Source organism: Salvelinus fontinalis, chromosome 17 (genome assembly GCF_029448725.1).
Source record: "Salvelinus fontinalis isolate EN_2023a chromosome 17, ASM2944872v1, whole genome shotgun sequence".
NCBI lineage: Eukaryota > Metazoa > Chordata > Actinopteri > Salmoniformes > Salmonidae > Salvelinus > Salvelinus fontinalis.
In genome coordinates this window covers 15,948,921-15,972,320 of record NC_074681.1, presented here as the reverse complement: position 1 = coordinate 15,972,320, position 23,400 = coordinate 15,948,921, and the positions used below count along the sequence as shown (strand labels likewise).

General features: G+C 44.0%; 1 protein-coding gene across 1 annotated transcript in view; it reads left to right on the top strand.

The window, feature by feature from the left end:
- Positions 1 to 23,400, top strand: part of LOC129813786 (dynamin-3-like) — a 47,649-nt gene that overhangs the window by 5,798 nt on the left and 18,451 nt on the right. The window contains exons 3-14 of the mRNA XM_055866320.1: positions 10,039 to 10,112; positions 10,204 to 10,353; positions 10,529 to 10,732; positions 10,910 to 11,008; positions 13,020 to 13,180; positions 13,339 to 13,481; positions 13,580 to 13,715; positions 13,806 to 13,873; positions 17,745 to 17,883; positions 18,052 to 18,138; positions 18,368 to 18,438; positions 19,020 to 19,080. Of these exons, the coding sequence (XP_055722295.1) occupies positions 10,039 to 10,112; positions 10,204 to 10,353; positions 10,529 to 10,732; positions 10,910 to 11,008; positions 13,020 to 13,180; positions 13,339 to 13,481; positions 13,580 to 13,715; positions 13,806 to 13,873; positions 17,745 to 17,883; positions 18,052 to 18,138; positions 18,368 to 18,438; positions 19,020 to 19,080 (1,393 nt within the window). The remainder of the gene's footprint in view (positions 1 to 10,038; positions 10,113 to 10,203; positions 10,354 to 10,528; positions 10,733 to 10,909; positions 11,009 to 13,019; positions 13,181 to 13,338; positions 13,482 to 13,579; positions 13,716 to 13,805; positions 13,874 to 17,744; positions 17,884 to 18,051; positions 18,139 to 18,367; positions 18,439 to 19,019; positions 19,081 to 23,400) is intronic.

The following is a 23,400-nucleotide window of genomic DNA, read 5'->3' as shown; positions in this document are numbered from 1 at the left end:
GACCAGTGCGGGGAGGTGGAATAACCCGCACCGGCCTATGTAGGCGAACCGGGGACACCATGCGTAAGGCTGGTGCCATGTACGCCGGCCCGAGGAGACGCACTGGTGACCAGATGCGTTGGGCCGGCTTCATGACATACGGCTCAACGCTCAGTCTAGCCCGGCCGATACGTGGAGCTGAAATGTACCGAACCGGGCTATGCACGCGTACAGGAGACACCGTGCGCTCTACTGCGTAACACGGTGTCTGCCCGTACTCTCGCTCTCCACGGTAAGTACAGGGAGTAGGCGCAGGTTTCCTACCTGACTTCGCCACACTCCCTTTAAGGCCCCCCCCAAGAAATTTTTGGGTTGTACTCACTGGCTTCCAGCCTTGTCTCCGTGCTGCCTCCTCATATCGCCTCCTCTCGGCTTTAGCTGCCTCCAGCTCTTCACGAGGAAGGCGATATTCTCCCGGTTGAACCCACGGCCCCTTACCATCCAGTATCTCCTCCCATGTCCATGAATCCTGTGTAGGTAGATCCTGTTGCCGCTTTCCATGCCGCTTGGTCCTATGGTGGGTAATTCTGTCACGATCGTGTGGAGGATTGACGGACCAATACGCAGCACTTGGAAAATAAGCCATCTCCTTTTTATTTACGAAGACGGCACACGAAACAAAAACACTTAAACACTAAACAAAACAAGAAAACGATCGTGAAGCTAAAACAACGATGTGCACACACTGGCTACAAACGTATCACATAGACAATTACCCACAACCAATGAGAGCCTATGGCTACCCTAAATCAGGCTCCCAATCAGAGACAACCGAAATCAGCTGTCTCTAATTGGGAACTCATTCAGGTAACCATAGACTCTCCTAGATAACTAACCAACATAGACAACGCTAGACATCTACACTCAACCCAAAACCATATACTACACCCCATAACCCCTTTACCATATAAACACCCAACACCAACAAAACATAAACCCTCCCCATGTCACACCCTGACCTAACTAAAATAATAAAGAAAACAAAGAATACTAAGGCCAGGGCGTGACATGTAGAGGTCCTGTACGTGGCTTAGTTCATTAGAGCATGGCACTAGCCAGAGTTGTGGGTTCGATTCCCACTGGGGTTACATACCAAAATGTGTGGACTGTTGTCACTTTGGATAACAGTGTCAGCTACGTAAATTGCATATTTTACAGTACTGTATTGGCCAATGCAATTTTAGTAAAGTACTGTAGCTTCATTTTGGATACATGTTTACTGTACAGGGAATGCATTTCTTTCTTGTTCTGGACTTTCTGGATTATTTGCGTATTTGTTTTATATTGTTATTGCATTACTGCACTTTAGGAGCTAGAAACACAAGCATTTCGATGCACCTGCTATAACATCTGCTAATCTGTGTACGCGACCAATAAACGTTGATTTGTTACATATAGTACATCTCTGATCTTTTCAATATCATATTTTTTTTTAAGTACTTTGAATTAAAATCATAACTATCAAGGCACAGGGTGAGACCCAGATGCAGACACAGGAGGCAGATGGTTGGAGTCTTACAATGTTTAATAATACAAAGGGGTAGGTAAGAGAATGGTCGTGGACAGGCCAAAGGTCAAAACCAGATCAGAGTCCGGGAAGTACAGAGTGGCAGACAGTCTCGTTCGTGGTCAAGGCAGAAAGACTGGTCAGGCAGGCGGGTGCAGAGTCCAGAAACAGGCAAGGGTCAAAAACCAGGAGGACTCGAAAAAGGAGAATAGCAAAAGGAGTATGGGAAAAAACGCTTGTTGACTTGACTAAACATACAAGACAAACTGGCACAGAGAGACAGGAAACACAGGGATAAATACTCTGGGGAAAATAAGCAACACCTGGAGGGGGTGGAGACAATCACAGGAACAGGTGAAACAGATCAGGGCATGACAATAACAGCCATCACCGTAGTAGTACATTCTGGTGTATATCATACTTTTTATGTTTGTACTTCACAGACATACATTTTTATTATGTAGTTCTCAAAATCTGTAGTAGACAAACCAGTTTACATGTTAAATCTACAGGTTTACCAAAAGGTTAAGTGATCATCAATTAAAAGCAGTCGGATTAAGTAATAGTAAAATGTATTTAAAGAAAAGAGAAGAGAATAATTTCAAAGTAATGTGAGCATTGCAGTGTGGAAGGCAATTACTTTATATGAACATGTACCGTGACTTTTTTAAAGCATTCAGACCCCTTGACTTAGTCTAAAATTGATGAAATCTTTTTTTTTACTTCATCAATCTACACACAATATTCCATAATGACAAAGCAAAAACAGGTTTTTAAGACATTTAAAAATGGAAATATCACCTTTTTTTTATGACTCTAATAAAAACAAATTCTTATTTACAATGACGGACTAACCTGGCCAAACCCAGACAAATGCTGGGCCAATTGTGTGCCACCCTATGGGACTCCCGATCACGGCCAGAATTGATTCAGACTGGATTCAAACCAGGGACTGTAGTGACACCTCTTGCACTGAGATGCAGTGCCTTAGAACGCTGCGCCACTCATGAGCCCAGACCCTTTACTCAGTACTGATTACAGCCTCGAGTGGTTCTTGGGTATGACTCTAAAAGCTTGGCCTACCTGTATTTGGGGAGTTTCAACCATTCTTCTCTGCAGATGCATTCAAGCTGTCAGGTTGGATGGGGAGCGTTGCTGCACAGCTATTTTCAGGTCTGACCTTGGGTGTTTGATCAGGTTCAAGTCCGGGCTCTGGCTGGGCCACACAAGGACATTCAGAGACTTGTCCCAAAGCCACTCCTGTATTGTCTTGGCTGTGTGCTCAGGGTCGTTGTCCTGTTGGAAGGTGAACCTTCGCCGAAGTCTGAGGTCCTGAGCGCTCTGGAGCAGATTTTTACGAAGGATATCTCTGTACTTTGCTCCGTTCATCTTTCCCTTGATCCTGACTAGTCTTCCAGTCCCTGCCGCTGAAAAACATCCCCACATCATGATGCTGCGACCACCATGCTTCACCGTAGGGATGGTGCCAGGTTTCCTACAGACATGACTCTTGGCATTCAGGCCAAAGAGTTCAATCTTGGTTTCATCAGACCAGAGAATCTTGTTTGTGGAAAAAGTAAAGGGGTCTGAACACTTTCCGAAGGCACTGAATTGCAATGCTAAACTTGTAGTTTTAGATGAAACACTAATTAAGTTCGGTGGAAAAAAGACTATGATTTTGTGTGTTGTACTTATTCAATTGAAAATGTGGTTAGAGTTTTGAAACAACTGCCTTTTTGATGATCTGTTTTGAGTTTTGTACAAAGAGTTGTGAAAATGAACCACATACTTGTGAAAATGGCACCAAAGCGATAAAAAACTATTTTAAATGAGTGCTCTGCTACCTGCTGCTTTGCATGCTGTTCATGTTGACCTCTTGTGCATGAACTACTTTATTTCATCAGCATCAGCTAAGCGAATCAGGGACTGTTCAGGTGGTTCAGAGGGTAAACTGGACTGTATAATCAGTTGGATTTACCAAAGAGCCTGATGACATTTTCAGATCAAAATGTTTTTCTGTTGATATTATCAAATCTCTTCCTCTGTCATTATCAAAGTTGAGACTCTGTTTGGGTGTGTTTAATTCATTCTACGTTATCTGGTTGGTTGTGTGTGTTCAGTAGGTGTGAGACTTTACATCATGGCAGTTTGTGTCTGTTGGTGGTTGGCCAAGGGTTCACAAGGCCTCAGTCTCCCATAATGCAACACAATCACCAGTAGAGTCACCTTCAACCTAGTCTCCCATAGCCAGACACCATCTTTTTGTCACATTCACAAGGTTACATTTAAACTCACCTCCTCTCTTTGTAACTTTCCTGATTGTCTGTCCCTCTGTGTAACTGTCCTGATTGTCTGTCCCTCTGTGTAACTGTCCTGATTGTCTGTCCCTCTGTGTAACTGTCCTGATTGTCTGTCCCTCTGTGTAACTGTCCTGATTGTCTGTCCCTCTGTGTAACTGTCCTGATTGTCTGTCCCTCTGTGTAACTGTCCTGATTGTCTGTCCCTCTGTGTAACTGTCCTGATTGTCTGTCCCTCTGTGTAACTGTCCTGATTGTCTGTCCCTCTGTGTAACTGTCCTGATTGTCTGTCCCTCTGTGTAACTGTCCTGATTGTCTGTCCCTCTGTGTAACTGTCCAAATTGGCTGTCTCTAGGGTTGGCACAATTATAGTATAATCATGTAACCAACAATTATGGACAATAATTGTGAACAAAAAACATTATTGTCATAATCATCTTAATATTAATTTTAGGAGTAGGTATGTTGTAGTTATATTCAGTAGGTATGTTGTAGTTGTATTCATTAGGTATGTTGTAGTTGTATTCAGTAGGTATGTTGTAGTTGTATTCATTAGGTATGTTGTAGTTGTATTCAGTAGGTATGTTGTAGTTGTATTCATTAGGTATGTTGTAGTTGTATTCAGTAGGTATGTTGTAGTTGTATTCAGTAGGTATGTTGTAGTTGTATTCATTAGGTATGTTGTAGTTGTATTCATTAGGTATGTTGTAGTTGTATTCATTAGGTATGTTGTAGTTGTATTCATTAGGTATGTTGTAGTTGTATTCATTAGGTATGTTGTAGTTGTATTCATTAGGTATGTTGTAGTTGTATTCAGTAGGTATGTTGTAGTTGTATTCAGTAGGTATGTTGTAGTTGTATTCAGTAGGTATGTTGTAGTTGTATTCATTAGGTATGTTGTAGTTGTATTCAGTAGGTATGTTGTAGTTGTATTCATTAGGTATGTTGTAGTTATATTCAGTAGGTATGTTGTAGTTGTATTCATTAGGTATGTTGTAGTTGTATTCATTAGGTATGTTGTAGTTGTATTCATTAGGTATGTTGTAGTTGTATTCAGTAGGTATGTTGTAGTTGTATTCAGTAGGTATGTTGTAGTTGTATTCAGTAGGTATGTTGTAGTTGTATTCAGTAGGTATGTTGTAGTTGTATTCAGTAGGTATGTTGTAGTTGTATTCATTAGGTATGTTGTAGTTGTATTCATTAGGTATGTTGTAGTTGTATTCATTAGGTATGTTGTAGTTGTATTCAGTAGGTATGTTGTAGTTGTATTCAGTAGGTATGTTGTAGTTGTATTCATTAGGTATGTTGTAGTTGTATTCAGTAGGTATGTTGTAGTTATATTCAGTAGGTATGTTGTAGTTGTATTCATTAGGTATGTTGTAGTTGTATTCATTAGGTATGTTGTAGTTGTATTCATTAGGTATGTTGTAGTTGTATTCATTAGGTATGTTGTAGTTGTATTCAGTAGGTATGTTGTAGTTGTATTCAGTAGGTATGTTGTAGTTGTATTCAGTAGGTATGTTGTAGTTGTATTCAGTAGGTATGTTGTAGTTGTATTCAGTAGGTATGTTGTAGTTGTATTCATTAGGTATGTTGTAGTTGTATTCAGTAGGTATGTTGTAGTTGTATTCAGTAGGTATGTTGTAGTTGTATTCAGTAGGTATGTTGTAGTTGTATTCATTAGGTATGTTGTAGTTGTATTCAGTAGGTATGTTGTAGTTGTATTCAGTAGGTATGTTGTAGTTGTATTCAGTAGGTATGTTGTAGTTGTATTCAGTAGGTATGTTGTAGTTGTATTCATTAGGTATGTTGTAGTTGTATTCAGTAGGTATGTTGTAGTTGTATTCATTAGGTATGTTGTAGTTGTATTCAGTAGGTATGTTGTAGTTGTATTCATTAGGTATGTTGTAGTTGTATTCATTAGGTATGTTGTAGTTGTATTCAGTAGGTATGTTGTAGTTGTATTCATTAGGTATGTTGTAGTTGTATTCAGTAGGTATGTTGTAGTTGTATTCAGTAGGTATGTTGTAGTTGTATTCAGTAGGTATGTTGTAGTTGTATTCATTAGGTATGTTGTAGTTGTTTTCATTAGGTATGTTGTAGTTGTATTCAGTAGGTATGTTGTAGTTGTATTCATTAGGTATGTTGTAGTTATATTCAGTAGGTATGTTGTAGTTGTATTCATTAGGTATGTTGTAGTTGTATTCATTAGGTATGTTGTAGTTGTATTCATTAGGTATGTTGTAGTTGTATTCAGTAGGTATGTTGTAGTTGTATTCATTAGGTATGTTGTAGTTGTATTCAGTAGGTATGTTGTAGTTGTATTCAGTAGGTATGTTGTAGTTGTATTCATTAGGTATGTTGTAGTTGTATTCAGTAGGTATGTTGTAGTTGTATTCATTAGGTATGTTGTAGTTGTATTCATTAGGTATGTTGTAGTTGTATTCATTAGGTATGTTGTAGTTGTATTCAGTAGGTATGTTGTAGTTGTATTCAGTAGGTATGTTGTAGTTGTATTCAGTAGGTATGTTGTAGTTGTATTCATTAGGTATGTTGTAGTTGTATTCAGTAGGTATGTTGTAGTTGTATTCAGTAGGTATGTTGTAGTTGTATTCAGTAGGTATGTTGTAGTTGTATTCAGTAGGTATGTTGTAGTTGTATTCAGTAGGTATGTTGTAGTTGTATTCAGTAGGTATGTTGTAGTTGTATTCAGTAGGTATGTTGTAGTTGTATTCAGTAGGTATGTTGTAGTTGTATTCAGTAGGTATGTTGTAGTTGTATTCATTAGGTATGTTGTAGTTGTATTCAGTAGGTATGTTGTAGTTGTTTTCATTAGGTATGTTGTAGTTGTATTCATTAGGTATGTTGTAGTTGTATTCATTAGGTATGTTGTAGTTATATTCAGTAGGTATGTTGTAGTTGTATTCAGTAGGTATGTTGTAGTTGTATTCAGTAGGTATGTTGTAGTTGTATTCATTAGGTATGTTGTAGTTGTATTCATTAGGTATGTTGTAGTTGTATTCATTAGGTATGTTGTAGTTGTATTCATTAGGTATGTTGTAGTTGTATTCATTAGGTATGTTGTAGTTGTATTCATTAGGTATGTTGTAGTTGTATTCATTAGGTATGTTGTAGTTGTATTCATTAGGTATGTTGTAGTTGTATTCATTAGGTATGTTGTAGTTGTATTCATTAGGTATGTTGTAGTTGTATTCATTAGGTATGTTGTAGTTGTATTCATTAGGTATGTTGTAGTTGTATTCATTAGGTATGTTGTAGTTGTATTCATTAGGTATGTTGTAGTTGTATTCATTAGGTATGTTGTAGTTGTATTCATTAGGTATGTTGTAGTTGTATTCATTAGGTATGTTGTAGTTGTATTCATTAGGTATGTTGTAGTTGTATTCAGTAGGTATGTTGTAGTTGTATTCATTAGGTATGTTGTAGTTGTATTCATTAGGTATGTTGTAGTTGTATTCAGTAGGTATGTTGTAGTTGTATTCATTAGGTATGTTGTAGTTGTATTCAGTAGGTATGTTGTAGTTGTATTCAGTAGGTATGTTGTAGTTGTATTCAGTAGGTATGTTGTAGTTGTATTCATTAGGTATGTTGTAGTTGTATTCATTAGGTATGTTGTAGTTGTATTCAGTAGGTATGTTGTAGTTGTATTCATTAGGTATGTTGTAGTTGTATTCATTAGGTATGTTGTAGTTGTATTCATTAGGTATGTTGTAGTTGTATTCATTAGGTATGTTGTAGTTGTATTCATTAGGTATGTTGTAGTTGTATTCATTAGGTATGTTGTAGTTGTATTCAGTAGGTATGTTGTAGTTGTATTCAGTAGGTATGTTGTAGTTGTATTCATTAGGTATGTTGTAGTTGTATTCATTAGGTATGTTGTAGTTGTATTCAGTAGGTATGTTGTAGTTGTATTCATTAGGTATGTTGTAGTTGTATTCATTAGGTATGTTGTAGTTGTATTCAGTAGGTATGTTGTAGTTGTATTCATTAGGTATGTTGTAGTCGTATTCATTAGGTATGTTGTAGTTGTATTCATTAGGTATGTTGTAGTTGTATTCATTAGGTATGTTGTAGTTGTATTCATTAGGTATGTTGTAGTTGTATTCAGTAGGTATGTTGTAGTTGTATTCATTAGGTATGTTGTAGTTGTATTCATTAGGTATGTTGTAGTTGTATTCAGTAGGTATGTTGTAGTTGTATTCAGTAGGTATGTTGTAGTTGTATTCATTAGGTATGTTGTAGTTGTATTCATTAGGTATGTTGTAGTTGTATTCATTAGGTATGTTGTAGTTGTATTCATTAGGTATGTTGTAGTTGTATTCATTAGGTATGTTGTAGTTGTATTCATTAGGTATGTTGTAGTTGTATTCATTAGGTATGTTGTAGTTGTATTCAGTAGGTATGTTGTAGTTGTATTCATTAGGTATGTTGTAGTTGTATTCATTAGGTATGTTGTAGTTGTATTCAGTAGGTATGTTGTAGTTGTATTCATTAGGTATGTTGTAGTTGTATTCAGTAGGTATGTTGTAGTTGTATTCAGTAGGTATGTTGTAGTTGTATTCAGTAGGTATGTTGTAGTTGTATTCATTAGGTATGTTGTAGTTGTATTCATTAGGTATGTTGTAGTTGTATTCATTAGGTATGTTGTAGTTGTATTCAGTAGGTATGTTGTAGTTGTATTCATTAGGTATGTTGTAGTTGTATTCAGTAGGTATGTTGTAGTTGTATTCATTAGGTATGTTGTAGTTGTATTCAGTAGGTATGTTGTAGTTGTATTCATTAGGTATGTTGTAGTTGTATTCATTAGGTATGTTGTAGTTGTATTCAGTAGGTATGTTGTAGTTATATTCAGTAGGTATGTTGTAGTTGTATTCAGTAGGTATGTTGTAGTTGTATTCAGTAGGTATGTTGTAGTTGTATTCATTAGGTATGTTGTAGTTATATTCAGTAGGTATGTTGTAGTTGTATTCATTAGGTATGTTGTAGTTGTATTCAGTAGGTATGTTGTAGTTGTATTCAGTAGGTATGTTGTAGTTGTATTCATTAGGTATGTTGTAGTTATATTCAGTAGGTATGTTGTAGTTGTATTCATTAGGTATGTTGTAGTTGTATTCATTAGGTATGTTGTAGTTGTATTCATTAGGTATGTTGTAGTTATATTCAGTAGGTATGTTGTAGTTGTATTCATTAGGTATGTTGTAGTTGTATTCAGTAGGTATGTTGTAGTTGTATTCAGTAGGTATGTTGTAGTTGTATTCATTAGGTATGTTGTAGTTGTATTCAGTAGGTATGTTGTAGTTGTATTCAGTAGGTATGTTGTAGTTGTATTCATTAGGTATGTTGTAGTTGTATTCAGTAGGTATGTTGTAGTTGTATTCATTAGGTATGTTGTAGTTGTATTCAGTAGGTATGTTGTAGTTGTATTCAGTAGGTATGTTGTAGTTGTATTCATTAGGTATGTTGTAGTTGTATTCAGTAGGTATGTTGTAGTTGTATTCAGTAGGTATGTTGTAGTTGTATTCATTAGGTATGTTGTAGTTGTATTCAGTAGGTATGTTGTAGTTGTATTCATTAGGTATGTTGTAGTTGTATTCAGTAGGTATGTTGTAGTTGTATTCAGTAGGTATGTTGTAGTTGTATTCAGTAGGTATGTTGTAGTTGTATTCAGTAGGTATGTTGTAGTTGTATTCAGTAGGTATGTTGTAGTTGTTTTCATTAGGTATGTTGTAGTTGTATTCAGTAGGTATGTTGTAGTTGTATTCAGTAGGTATGTTGTAGTTGTATTCATTAGGTATGTTGTAGTTGTATTCAGTAGGTATGTTGTAGTTGTATTCAGTAGGTATGTTGTAGTTGTATTCAGTAGGTATGTTGTAGTTGTATTCAGTAGGTATGTTGTAGTTGTATTCAGTAGGTATGTTGTAGTTGTATTCAGTAGGTATGTTGTAGTTGTATTCAGTAGGTATGTTGTAGTTGTATTCATTAGTGATGTTGTAGCTCATTTCCAAATATGCATTATGATGCGTTACCAGCTTAAAACATTTTTAAACAAAAATGACAATTATTATAATAACCGAGGCTATTTGCGTAATAAATAATAGTTTTCCAAATGTCCATAATCATCACAGCCTTAGCTGTTTCTTTGTGTTGTTGTCTTGATTGGCTGTCTGTCTGCAGGGACTTCCTGCCCCGAGGCTCTGGGATCGTCACCCGCAGGCCCCTTGTCCTGCAGCTCATCAGTGCCAATGCAGGTAACACACGCGCTCACACGCACGCTCACATGCACGCACACACACACACACAGACACACACACACATACCTATCTGCATCTTTCTTCACAGAATGGGCAGAGTTCTTACACTGCAAAGGGAAGAAATTCACTGACTTCGATGAGGTTCGCCAGGAGATTGAGGCGGAGACTGATCGCATTACTGGGGCCAATAAGGGCATATCTCCCGTCCCCATCAACCTGCGCGTCTACTCCCCACATGGTACATATACCTAACCCCTCATCCACCCTCTTTCTCTCTCTTACTCTCTCTCCCTCCCCCTCTTTTATCTCTCTCTCCCTCTCATATATATCTCTGTGCTCTCCTTCCCTACTGTGTGTTCATTAATATTCACTATAAGATGTGTCCTCCTCTCTCCTTTCCCCCTTGCCTGCAGTGCTGAACCTGACAATGATTGACCTGCCAGGCATCACCAAGGTGCCCGTGGGGGACCAGCCAGTGGACATTGAGCAGCAGATCAGAGACATGATCATGCAGTTCATCTGCAGGGAGAGCTGTCTCATCCTGGCTGTCACCCCGGCCAACTCTGACCTGGCCAACTCAGACGCCCTCAAACTGGCCAAAGACGTTGACCCCCAGGGTAAGATGTTGATCATATTGCTGCTATATCACATTATGGGGTTAGCTGATATTTTAAACACCTATCCAGACGTTGAGAGATCTCGCAGGCATCTGCAATGAAGTCAGCCATGAAGGTGGTCTTTGTTTTGTGACTGACTTCTGCCTTTGCCCCTTACCCTTTGACCTTTGACCCCAGGCCAGCGGACCATAGGAGTGATCACCAAGCTGGATCTGATGGATGAGGGAACAGACGCCAGGGAAGTCCTGGAGAACAAGCTGCTGCCCCTAAGGAGAGGTGGGACATCTCTTTCTCTCTGTCTGTCTCTTACTCACTCTTTCTCTGTCATTCTACCAATCTCTCTCTTTCTTTGTCCCTCTTTCTCCATCTCTATATCCACCAATCTACTTCAGTCATCTTTGGTATCAGCTTTTCTGTTTTATCCTCCGCACTCGCCTTAAACTTTGGTCCCATTTGATTGTATCTCAGTCATGTCTTTTCCATAATCCCGTCTGTCTGTGTTTGTTGCCAGGATGGATTGGAATGGTTTCACCCTGTACATCTGTGTGTGTTGCCAGGTTATATTGGAGTAGTTTCACACTGCCCATCAGTGTGTGTTACCAGGTTCTATTGGAGTGGTTTCACCCTGTCCATCTGTGTGTGTTGCCAGGTTCTATTGGAGTGGTTTCACCCTGTCCATCTGTGTGTGTTGCCAGGTTATATTTTGGAGTGGTTTCACACTGCCCATCTGTGTGTGTTGCCAGGTTCTATTGGAGTGGTTTCACACTTCCCATCTGTGTGTGTTGCCAGGTTGTATTGGAGTGGTTTCACACTGCCTATCTGTGTGTGTTGCCAGGTTATATTGGAGTGGTTTCACCCTGTCCATCTGTGTGTGTTGCCAGGTTCTATTGGAGTGGTTTCACACTGTCCATCTGTGTGTGTTGCCAGGTTATATTGGAGTGGTTTCACACTGCCCATCTGTGTGTGTTGCCAGGTTCTATTGGAGTGGTTTCACACTGTCCATCTGTGTGTGTTGCCAGGTTATATTGGAGTGGTTTCATACTGCCCATCTGTGTGTGTTGCCAGGTTCTATTGGAGTGGTTTCACACTGCCCATCTGTGTGTGTTGCCAGGTTCTATTGGAGTGGTTTCACACTGTCCATCTGTGTGTGTTGCCAGGCTATATTGGAGTGGTTTCATACTGCCCATCTGTGTGTGTTGCCAGGTTCTATTGGAGTGGTTTCACACTGCCCATCTGTGTGTGTTGCCAGGTTCTATTGGAGTGGTTTCACACTGCCCACCTGTGTGTGTTGCCAGGTTATATTGAAGTGGTGAGTGTGGAGCGAGGAGCAGAGCGTAATTCAAGCAGATAAAAAAAGGTTGTTGCCCATCTCTCCCGCTCCAATTGTACTCTGGTACTGCTCAGCCACAAGCTCTGGGCATGCTCTGCCTAGCATTTCTCATTTCCTTTATCACTATTGTTTTAATTAGGTCTATTTGGTTGTAATTATTTAGCCTACCCCACCCACAGTTTATATAGTTTATATTCTACTGTCTAACATTAGGTTATGTATTTTTTTAAATTGCTTCAAATGTATTAATGGATGTTTTGGGTAGGCAATATACAGGCTACTGTAAAATGTATTTTTGTGTTTCTTGGAATAGAAACACCCTAATATAACTCAATTTAATGAAGCTAAAATATCAGAAGTGAATCGTAAATAATAAAGGCCAGTATCAGCTTATTTTCATAAATAAAAGGGAATAAATAATAATAAACTACAGCGGTGAAATGATTTGCGCAAAGAAGCAAGCACCAACAAGCTTCACACCCTGTCCATCTGTCCATCTGTGTGTGTTGCCAGGTTATATTGGACTGGTTTCACCCTGTCCATCTGTCCATCTGTGTGTGTTGCCAGGTTATATTGGAGTGGTTTCACCCTGTCCATCTTTCCATCTGTGTGTGTTGCCAGGTTCTATTGGAGTGGTTTCACCCTGTCCATCTGTCCATCTGTGTGTTGCCAGGTTATATTGGAGTGGTTTCACCCTGTCCATCTGTCCATCTGTGTGTGTTGCCAGGTTCTATTGGAGTGGTTTCACACTGCCCATCTGTGTGTGTTGCCAGGTTATATTGGAGTGGTTTCACCCTGTCCATCTGTGTGTGTTGCCAGGTTATATTGGAGTGGTTTCACCCTGTCCATCTGTGTGTGTTGCCAGGTTATATTGGAGTGGTTTCACCCTGTCCATCTGTGTGTGTTGCCAGGTTATATTGGAGTGGTTTCACCCTGTCCATCTGTGTGTGTTGCCAGGTTATATTGGAGTGGTGAACCGCAGTCAGAAGGACATTGATGGGAAGAAGGACATCAAGATGGCTATGGCTGCTGAGAGGAAGTTCTTCCTCACTCACCCGGCCTACAGACACATGGCCGAAAAGATGGGCACCCCGTGCCTACAGAAAGTCCTCAACCAGGTAGGCTAACTAACAGACTGCAGACTGACCAGGTTATGAACAGTAATTGAGTCTCTCCTACAGGTTATTACATCCTTGCTAACCATCCTAAAGCCCAGCATAAGAGGCTTGCTTAGCGACGTTATATTTAGGGTAATTTTTGTGTTGTGTTGCCATAGCAATTGACCAACCACATCCGCGACACGCTGCCGGCGTTCCGTAGCAAGCTGCAGACCCAGCTGCTGTCTCTGGACAAGGAGGCCGAGGAGTACCGGGGATACCGCCCTGATGACCCGGGACGGAAGACCAAGCAACTGCTGCAGTGAGTTCCACACTCACAATCAGGGTTTGGGTCAATTGCGTTTTGATTCAGTATATTCAGTAAATCAACTGAAATTCCAATTTAAATTGTGTGTGTAGGATGGTGCAGCAGTTCTCTGTGGACTTTGAGAAACGCATCGAGGGCTCTGGGGACCAGGTGGATACCGTAGAGCTCTCTGGTGGAGCCAAAATCAACCGTATCTTCCACGAGAGATTCCCCTTCGAACTGGTCAAGGTTAGATAGCTGGCTGATGCATATCTTGTTTCCTGGGGTGCTAGGCTGAAAAACAGTCTGTCAATCTCATTCTCAATCTCTCTCTGTCAGATGGAATGTGATGACAAGGAGATGCGGCGAGAGATCAGCTACGCCATCAAGAACATTCATGGTATCAGGTGGGTGTTTATTTTCTATTATTACTGATTACCACTCTCATACCACCTCCACCTTTCACACCACCTCCACCTCTCACTCTCATACCACCTCCACCTCTCACTCTCATTACATTTACATTTAAGTCATTTAGCCGACGCTCTTATCCAGAGCGACTTACAAATTGGAAAGTTCATACATATTCATCCTGGTCCCCCCGTGGGAATTGAACCCTGCTCCCCCCGTGGGAATTGAACCCACAATCCTGGCGTTGCAAGCGCCATGCTCTACCAACTGAGCCACACGGGACTCATACCACCTCCAGCTCTCACTCTCATACCATCTCCACCTCTCACTCTCATACCACCTCCACCTCTCACTCTCATACCACCTCCACCTCCACCTCTCACTCTCATACCACCTCCACCTCTCACTGTCATACCACCTCCACCTCCACCTCCACCTCTCACTCTCATACCATCTCCACCTCTCACTCTCATACCACCTCCACCTCTCACTCTCATACCACCTCCACCTCTCACTCTCATACCACCTCCACCTCTCACTCTCATACCACCTCCACCTCTCACTCTCATACCACCTCCACCTCTCACTCTCATACCACCTCCACCTCTCACTCTCATACCACCCCCACCTCTCATACCACCTCCACCTCTCACTCTCATACCATCTCCACCTCTCACTCTCATACCACCTCCACCTCTCACTCTCATACCACCCCCACCTCTCATACCCCCTCCACCCCCACCTCTCATACCACCTCCACCTCTCACTCTCATACCACCTCCCCCTCTCACTCTCATACCACCTCTCACTCTCATACCACCTCCACCTCTCACTCTCATACCACCTCCACCTCCACCTCTCACTCTCATACCACCTACACCCCTCCCTCTCATACCACCTCCACCTCTCACTGTCATACCACCTTCACTTCCACCTCCACCTCTCACTCTCATACCACCTCCACCTCTCACTCTCATACCACCTCCACCTCTCACTCTCATACCACCTCCACCTCTCACTCTCATACCACCTCCACCTCCACCTCTCACTCTCATACCACCTCCACCTCTCACTCTCATACCACCTCCACCTCTCACTCTCATACCACACCCACCTCTCATACCACCTCCACCTCTCACTCTCATACCACCTCCACCTCTCACTCTCATACCACCTCCCCCTCTCACTCTCATACCACCTTCTTACTCTCATACCACCTCCACCTCTCACTCTCATACCACCTCCACCTCTCACTCTCATACCACCCCCACCTCTCATACCACCTCCACCTCTCACTCTCATACCACCTCCACCTCTCACTCTCATACCACCTCCACCTCCACCTCTCACTCTCATACCACCTACACCTCTCACTCTCATACCACATCCACCTCTCACTGTCATACCACCTCCACCTTCACCTCCACCTCTCACTCTCATACCATTTCCACCTCTCACTCTCATACCACCTCCACCTCTCACTCTCATACCACCTCCACCTCTCACTCTCATACCACCTCCACCTCTCACTCTCATACCACCTCCACCTCTCACTCTCATACCACCTCCACCTCTCACTCTCATACCATCTCCACCTCTCACTCTCATACCATCTCCACCTCTCACTCTCATACCACCTCCACCTCTCACTCTCATACCACCTCCACCTCTCACTCTCATACCACCTCCACCTCTCACTCTCATACCACCTCCACCTCCACCTCTCACTCTCATACCACCTACACCTCTCACTCTCATACCACCTCCACCTCTCACTGTCATACCACCTCCACCTCCACCTCCACCTCTCACTCTCATACCACCTCCACCTCTCACTCTCATACCACCTCCACCTCTCACTCTCATACCACCTCCACCTCTCACTCTCATACCACCTCCACCTCCACCTCTCACTCTCATACCACCTCCACCTCTCACTCTCATACCACCTCCACCTCTCACTCTCATACCACCTCCACCTCTCACTCTCATACCACCTCCCCCTATCACTCTCATACCACCTCTCACTCTCATACCACCCCCACCTCTCATACCCTCTCCACCTCTCACTCTCATACCACCTCCACCTCTCACTCTCATACCACCTCCCCCTATCACTCTCATACCACCTCTCACTCTCATACCACCTCCACCTCTCACTCTCATACCACCTCCACCTCTCACTCTCATACCACTTCCACCTCTCACTCTCAAATCAAATCAAAATGTATTTGTCATGTGCGCCGAATACAACAGGTGTAGACCTTACAGTGAAATTCTTACTTACAGGCTCTAACCAATAGTGCAAAAAAGGTATTAGGTGAACAATATGTAAGTAAAGAAATAAAAACAACAGTAAAAAGACAGTGGAAAACAGTAGCGAGGCTATAAAAGTAGCAAGGCTATAAAAGTAGCGAGGCTATATACAGACACCAGTTAGTCAGGCTGATTGAGGTAGTATGTACATGTAGATATGGTTAAAGTGACTATGCATATATGATGAACAGAGAGTAGCAGTAGTGTAAAAGATGGTTTGGCGGGTGGTGGGACACAATGCAGATAGCCCGGTTAGCCAATGTGCGGGAGCACTGGTTGGTCGGGCCAATTGAGGTAGTATGTACATGAATGTATAGTTAAAGCGACTATGCATAGAAGGTAAACAGAGAGTAGCAGCAGCGTAAAAGAGGGGCTGGTGGTTGGGGGTTGGCGGGTGGTGGGACACAATGCAAATAGTCCGGGTAGCCATTTGATTACCTGTTCTGGAGTCTTATGGCTTGGGGGTAAAAACTGTTGAGAAGCCTTTTTGTCCTAGACCTGGCACACCGGTACCGCTTGCCATGCGGCCACCCCAGTCTATGACTGGGGTGGCTGGGGTCTTTGACAATTTTTAGGGCCTTCCTCTGACACCGCCTGGTGTAGAGGTCCTGGATGGCAGGCAGCTTAGCCCCAGTGATGTACTGGGCCGTACGCACTACCCTCTATGGTGCCTTGCAGTCGGAGGCCGAGCAATTGCCGTACCAGGCAGTGATGCAACCAGTCAGGATGCTCTCGATGTTGCAGCTGTAGAACCTTTTGAGGATCTCAGGACCCATGCCAAGTCTTTTTAGTTCCCTGAGGGGGAATAGGCTTTGTCGGCCCTCTTCACGACTGTCTTGGTGTGTTTGGACCATTCTAATTTGTTGGTGATGTGGACACCAAAGAACTTGAAGCTCTCAACCTGCTCCACTACAGCCCCGTCGATGAGAAAGGGGGCGTGCTCGGTCCTCCTTTTCCTGTAGTCCACAATCATCTCCATAGTCTTGGTTACGTTGAGGGATAGGTTGTTATTCTGGCACCACCCGGCCAGGTCTCTAACCTCCTCCCTATAGGCTGTCTCGTCGTTGTCGGTGATCAGGCGTACCACTGTTGTGTCGTCTGCAAACTTAATGATGGTGTTGGAGTCGTGCCTGGCCATGCAGTCGTGGGTGAACAGGGAGTACAGGAGGGGACTGAGCACACACCCCTGGGGGGCTCCAGTGGTGAGGATCAGCGTGGCAGATGTGTTGCTACCTACCCTCACCACCTGGGGGCGGCCCGTTAGGAAATCCAGGATCCAGTTGCAGAGGGAGGTGTTTAGTCCCAGAATCCAGTTGCAGAGGGAGGTGTTTAGTCCCAGGATCCAGTTGCAGAGGGAGGTGTTTAGTCCCAGGATCCAGTTGCAGAGGGAGGTGTTTAGTCCCAGGATCCAGTTGCAGAGGGAGGTGTCCCAGGGTCCTTAGCTTAGCACCTATCCTATTTTTCCACCCACACACATCTGCTTTATTGACTGTTCTATTTTATCTCTCTTTTCTCTCTCTCTCTTTCTCTCTCTCGCTCTGTGCGCTGCAGGACTGGCCTGTTCACTCCAGACATGGCATTTGAGGCCATCGTGAAGAAGCAGATAGTGAAGATCAAGGAGCCATGTATCAAGTGTGTGGACATGGTCATTCAGGAGCTGATCAACACCGTGCGCCAGTGTACTAACAAGGTAACCTTTTAGTTTAGTCAATCCTCATTATGATGTACGCTGTCATTCCTTTCAAAAACATATTTTAAATTATATGATTTCCTAGGATGCACTGTAACAGGTTGCGTGGTATGTGTATCTGTTTGTGTGTGTGTGTGTGTGTGTGTGTGTGTGTGTGTGTGTTTTTAGCTGGATTGCTTCCCCAGACTGCGTGAGGAAACCGAGAGAATTGTGACCTCACATATCAGAGACAGAGAGAGTAGGGCCAAGGACCAGGTAAAACATACGTATCTTTCTCTCTCACACACACACGCACACGCACACGTACACGCACACACACACACACACACACACACACACACACACACACACACACACACACACACACACACACACAGTACAAATACACATGATTATAGTATAATTATTGACCCAGGGGCTAGTAATACTACACTGTAATTGCCTGCATGTATTGTTGACCATATCTTTCTGTCTCCAATTTCAGGTGTTGCTGCTGATCGATGTCCAGCTCTCGTACATCAACACTAACCATGAGGACTTCATAGGCTTTGCTAAGTAAATGACTGACTAGAACTGCCTTTAATGGCCTGCTGTTTTCATTACATAGTGGAGATGGGGGTAGGGGTGTGAGCGTTCGAAACGGATACTGAATATCTGCAGACAATACTTTAACAATACTCCCTCTCTTGTCTGTTTCCCTTTCTCCTGTGCTAACCTCCTATCTCTCTCTCTGTCTCTCTGCTGTCTCTATCTCTTTCTCTATTTCTTTGCTGTCTCTCTGCTGTCTCTCGCTGTCGCTCTGCTGTCTCTTTCTGTCTCTCTGCTGTCTGTCTGCTGTGTCTCTCTGTCTGATGTGTCTCTCTGTCTCTCTGCTCTCTCTTTCTGTCTCTCTGCTGTCTCTCGGCTGTCTCTTTCTGTCTCTCTGCTGTCTCTCTGCTGTGTCTTTCTGTCTCTCTGCCGTCTCTCTGCTGTCTCTTTCTGTCTCTCTGCTGTCTGTCTCTCTGCTGTCGCTCTCTGCCCCTCTCTGTCTTTCTGCTGTCTCTCTTTGTTTCGCTGCTGTCTCTCTCTGTCTCTCTGCTATCTCTCTACTGTCTCTCTACTGTCTCTCTCTGTTTCTCTCTGTCTCTCCTCCATAGTGCACAGCAGAGCAGCAAGCAGAGCAGCAAGCAGAGTAATGCTGCAAGCCAGGTCAGCCAGGTGAGACATAGAGGAGGATCTGAAATACCCACACACGCACACGCACACGCACGCGCACGCGCGCACACACACACACACACACACACACACACACACACACACACACACACACACACACACACACGCACACACACACACACACACACACACACACACACACACACACACACACACACACACACTTGGGCAAAGGGTCAAGGGTGCCCTGGCTCACACAGTGGGCTGCATGCCATATAGGAGGATACAGGACCATAGAGGAGGAAACAGGACCATAGAGGAGGGAACAGGACCATAGAGGAGGAAACAGGACCATAGAAGAGGGAACAGGACCATAGAGGAGGAACCAGGACCATAGAGGAGGGAACAGGACCATAGAGGAGGAAACAGGACCATAGAGGAGGAACCAGGACCATAGAGGAGGGAACAGGACCATAGAGGAGGAAACAGAGCCATAGAGGAGGAAACAGGACCATAGAGGAGGAACCAGGACCATGGAGGAGGAACCAGGACCATAGAGGAGGAAACAGGACCATAGAGGAGGAACTAGGACCATAGAGGAGGAAACAGGACCATAGAGGAGGGAACAGGACCATAGAGGAGGAAACATAGAGGAGGAAACAGGACCATAGAGGAGGAAACATAGAGGAGGAAACAGGACCATAGAGGAGGAACCATAGAGGAGGAAACAGGACCATAGAGGAGGGAACAGGACCATAGAGGAGGGAACATAGAGGAGGAAACAGGACCATAGAGGAGGAAACAGGACCATAGAGGAGGAAACATAGAGGAGGAAACAGGACCATAGAGGAGGGAACAGGACCATAGAGGAGGAAACAGGACCATAGAGGAGGAAACAGGACCATAGAGGAGGAAACAGGACCATAGAGGATGAAACAGGGAAATAGAGGAGGAAACAGGACCATAGAGGAGGAAACAGAGCCATAGAGGAGGAAACAGGACCATAGAGGAGGGAACAGGACCATAGAGGAGGAAACAGGACCATAGAGGAGGGAACAGGACCATAGAGGAGGAAACAGGACCATAGAGGAGGAAACAGGACCACAGAGGAGGAAACAGGACCATAGAGGAGGAAACATAGAGGAGGAAACAGGACCATAGAGGAGGAAACATAGAGGAGGAAACAGGACCATAGAGGAGGAAACAGGACCATAGAGGAGGAAACATAGAGAAGGAAACAGGACCATAGAGGAGGAAACATAGAGGAGGAAACAGGACCATAGAGGAGGAACCATAGAGGAGGAAACAGGACCATAGAGGAGGAAACAGGACCATATAGGAGGGAACAGGACCATAGAGGAGGGAACAGGACCATAGAGGAGGGAACAGGACCGTAGAGGAGGAAACAGGACCATAGAGGAGGAAACAGGACCATAGAGGAGGGAACAGGACCATAGAGGAGGGAACAGGACCATAGAGGAGGGAACATAGAGGAGGAAACAGGACCATAGAGGAGGAAACAGGACCATAGAGGAGGAAACATAGAGGAGGAAACAGGACCATAGAGGAGGGAACAGGACTATAGAGGAGGGAACAGAACCATAGAGGAGGAAACATAGAGGAGGAAACAGGACCATAGAGGAGGAACCATAGAGGAGGAAACAGGACCATAGAGCAGGAAACAGGACCATAGAGGAGGAACCATAGAGGAGGAAACAGGACCATAGAGGAGGAAACAGGACCGTAGAGGAGGGAACAGGACCATAGAGGAGGAAACATAGAGGAGGAAACAGGACCATAGAGGAGGAACCATAGAGGAGGAAACAGGACCATAGAGGAGGAAACAGGACCATAGAGGAGGGAACAGGACCATAGAGGAGGAAACATAGAGGAGGAAACAGGACCATAGAGGAGGAACCATAGAGGAGGAAACAGGACCATAGAGGAGGAAACAGGACCATAGAGGAGGGAACAGGACCATAGAGGAGGGAACAGGACCATAGAAGAGGGAACAGGACCGTAGAGGAGGAAACAGGACCATAGAGGAGGAAACAGGACCATAGAGGAGGGAACAGGACCATAGAGGAGGGAACAGGACCATAGAGGAGGAAACAGGACCATAGAGGAGGAAACAGGACCATAGAGGAGGAACCATAGAGGAGGGAACAGGACCATAGAGGATGAAACATAGAGGAGGGAACAGGACCATAGAGGAGGGAACAGGACCATAGAGGAGGGAACAGGACCATAGAGGAGGGAACAGGACCATAGAGGAGGAAACAGGACCATAGAGGAGGAAACAGGACCATATAGGAGGGAACAGGACCATAGAGGAGGGAACAGGACCATAGAGGAGGGAACAGGACCGTAGAGGAGGAAACAGGACCATAGAGGAGGAAACAGGACCATAGAGGAGGGAACAGGACCATAGAGGAGGGAACAGGACCATAGAGGAGGGAACATAGAGGAGGAAACAGGACCATAGAGGAGGAAACAGGACCATAGAGGAGGAAACATAGAGGAGGAAACAGGACCATAGAGGAGGGAACAGGACTATAGAGGAGGGAACAGAACCATAGAGGAGGAAACATAGAGGAGGAAACAGGACCATAGAGGAGGAACCATAGAGGAGGAAACAGGACCATAGAGCAGGAAACAGGACCATAGAGGAGGAACCATAGAGGAGGAAACAGGACCATAGAGGAGGAAACAGGACCGTAGAGGAGGGAACAGGACCATAGAGGAGGAAACATAGAGGAGGAAACAGGACCATAGAGGAGGAACCATAGAGGAGGAAACAGGACCATAGAGGAGGAAACAGGACCATAGAGGAGGGAACAGGACCATAGAGGAGGAAACATAGAGGAGGAAACAGGACCATAGAGGAGGAACCATAGAGGAGGAAACAGGACCATAGAGGAGGAAACAGGACCATAGAGGAGGGAACAGGACCATAGAGGAGGGAACAGGACCATAGAAGAGAGAACAGGACCGTAGAGGAGGAAACAGGACCATAGAGGAGGAAACAGGACCATAGAGGAGGGAACAGGACCATAGAGGAGGGAACAGGACCATAGAGGAGGAAACAGGACCATAGAGGAGGAAACAGGACCATAGAGGAGGAACCATAGAGGAGGGAACAGGACCATAGAGGATGAAACATAGAGGAGGGAACAGGACCATAGAGGAGGGAACAGGACCATAGAGGAGGGAACAGGACCATAGAGGAGGGAACAGGACCATAGAGGAGGAAACAGGACCATAGAGGACGGAACATAGAGGAGGAAACAGGACCATAGAGGAGGAAACAGGACCATAGAGGAGGAACCATAGAGGAGGGAACAGGACCATAGAGGAGGAAACAGGACCATAGAGGAGGAAACATAGAGGAGGAAACAGGACCATAGAGGAGGAACCATAGAGGAGGGAACAGGACCATAGAGGAGGGAACAGGACCATAGAGGAGGGAACATAGAGGAGGAAACAGGACCATAGAGGAGGAAACAGGACCATAGAGGAGGAAACATAGAGAAGGAAACAGGACCATAGAGGAGGAACCATAGAGGAGGAAACAGGACCATAGAGGAGGAACCATAGAGGAGGGAACAGGACCATAGAGGAGGGAACAGGACCATAGAGGAGGGAACAGGACCATAGAGGAGGGAACAGGACCATAGAGGAGGAACCATAGAGGAGGGAACAGGACCATAGAGGAGGGAACAGGACCATAGATGAGGAACCATAGAGGAGGGAACAGGACCATAGAGGAGGGAACAGGACCATAGAGGAGGAACCATAGAGGAGGAAACAGGACCATAGAGGAGGGAACAGGACCATAGGGGAGGGAACAGGACCATAGAGGAGGAACCATAGAGGAGGAAACAGGACCATAGAGGAGGGAACAGGACCATAGAGGAGGGAACAGGACCATAGAGGAGGAAACATAGAGGAGGAAACAGGACCATAGAGGAGGAAACAGGACCATAGAGGAGGAAACAGGACCATAGAGGAGGAAACATAGAGGAGGAAACAGGACCATAGAGGAGGAAACATAGAGGAGGAAACAGGACCATAGAGGAGGAAACATAGAGGAGGGAACAGGACCATAGAGGAGGGAACAGGACCATAGGGACACATACTCTCTTATTGGTTTCTTTATCTATCATTCATTTGTACACACATGGTATGTATACCCCAGTACGTTATACATCCTTTACCTGTGTGTCGCATGTTTTTGCATTTCATGTTGATTTTGGGGACATTTCCATAGCTTTTGTGTGTCTTTTTCACTTGGATGGTGACACTTATTATTATGTCAGTGTGTACAAACCAAATGGATGTTTTTACATTCTGTTTACCATC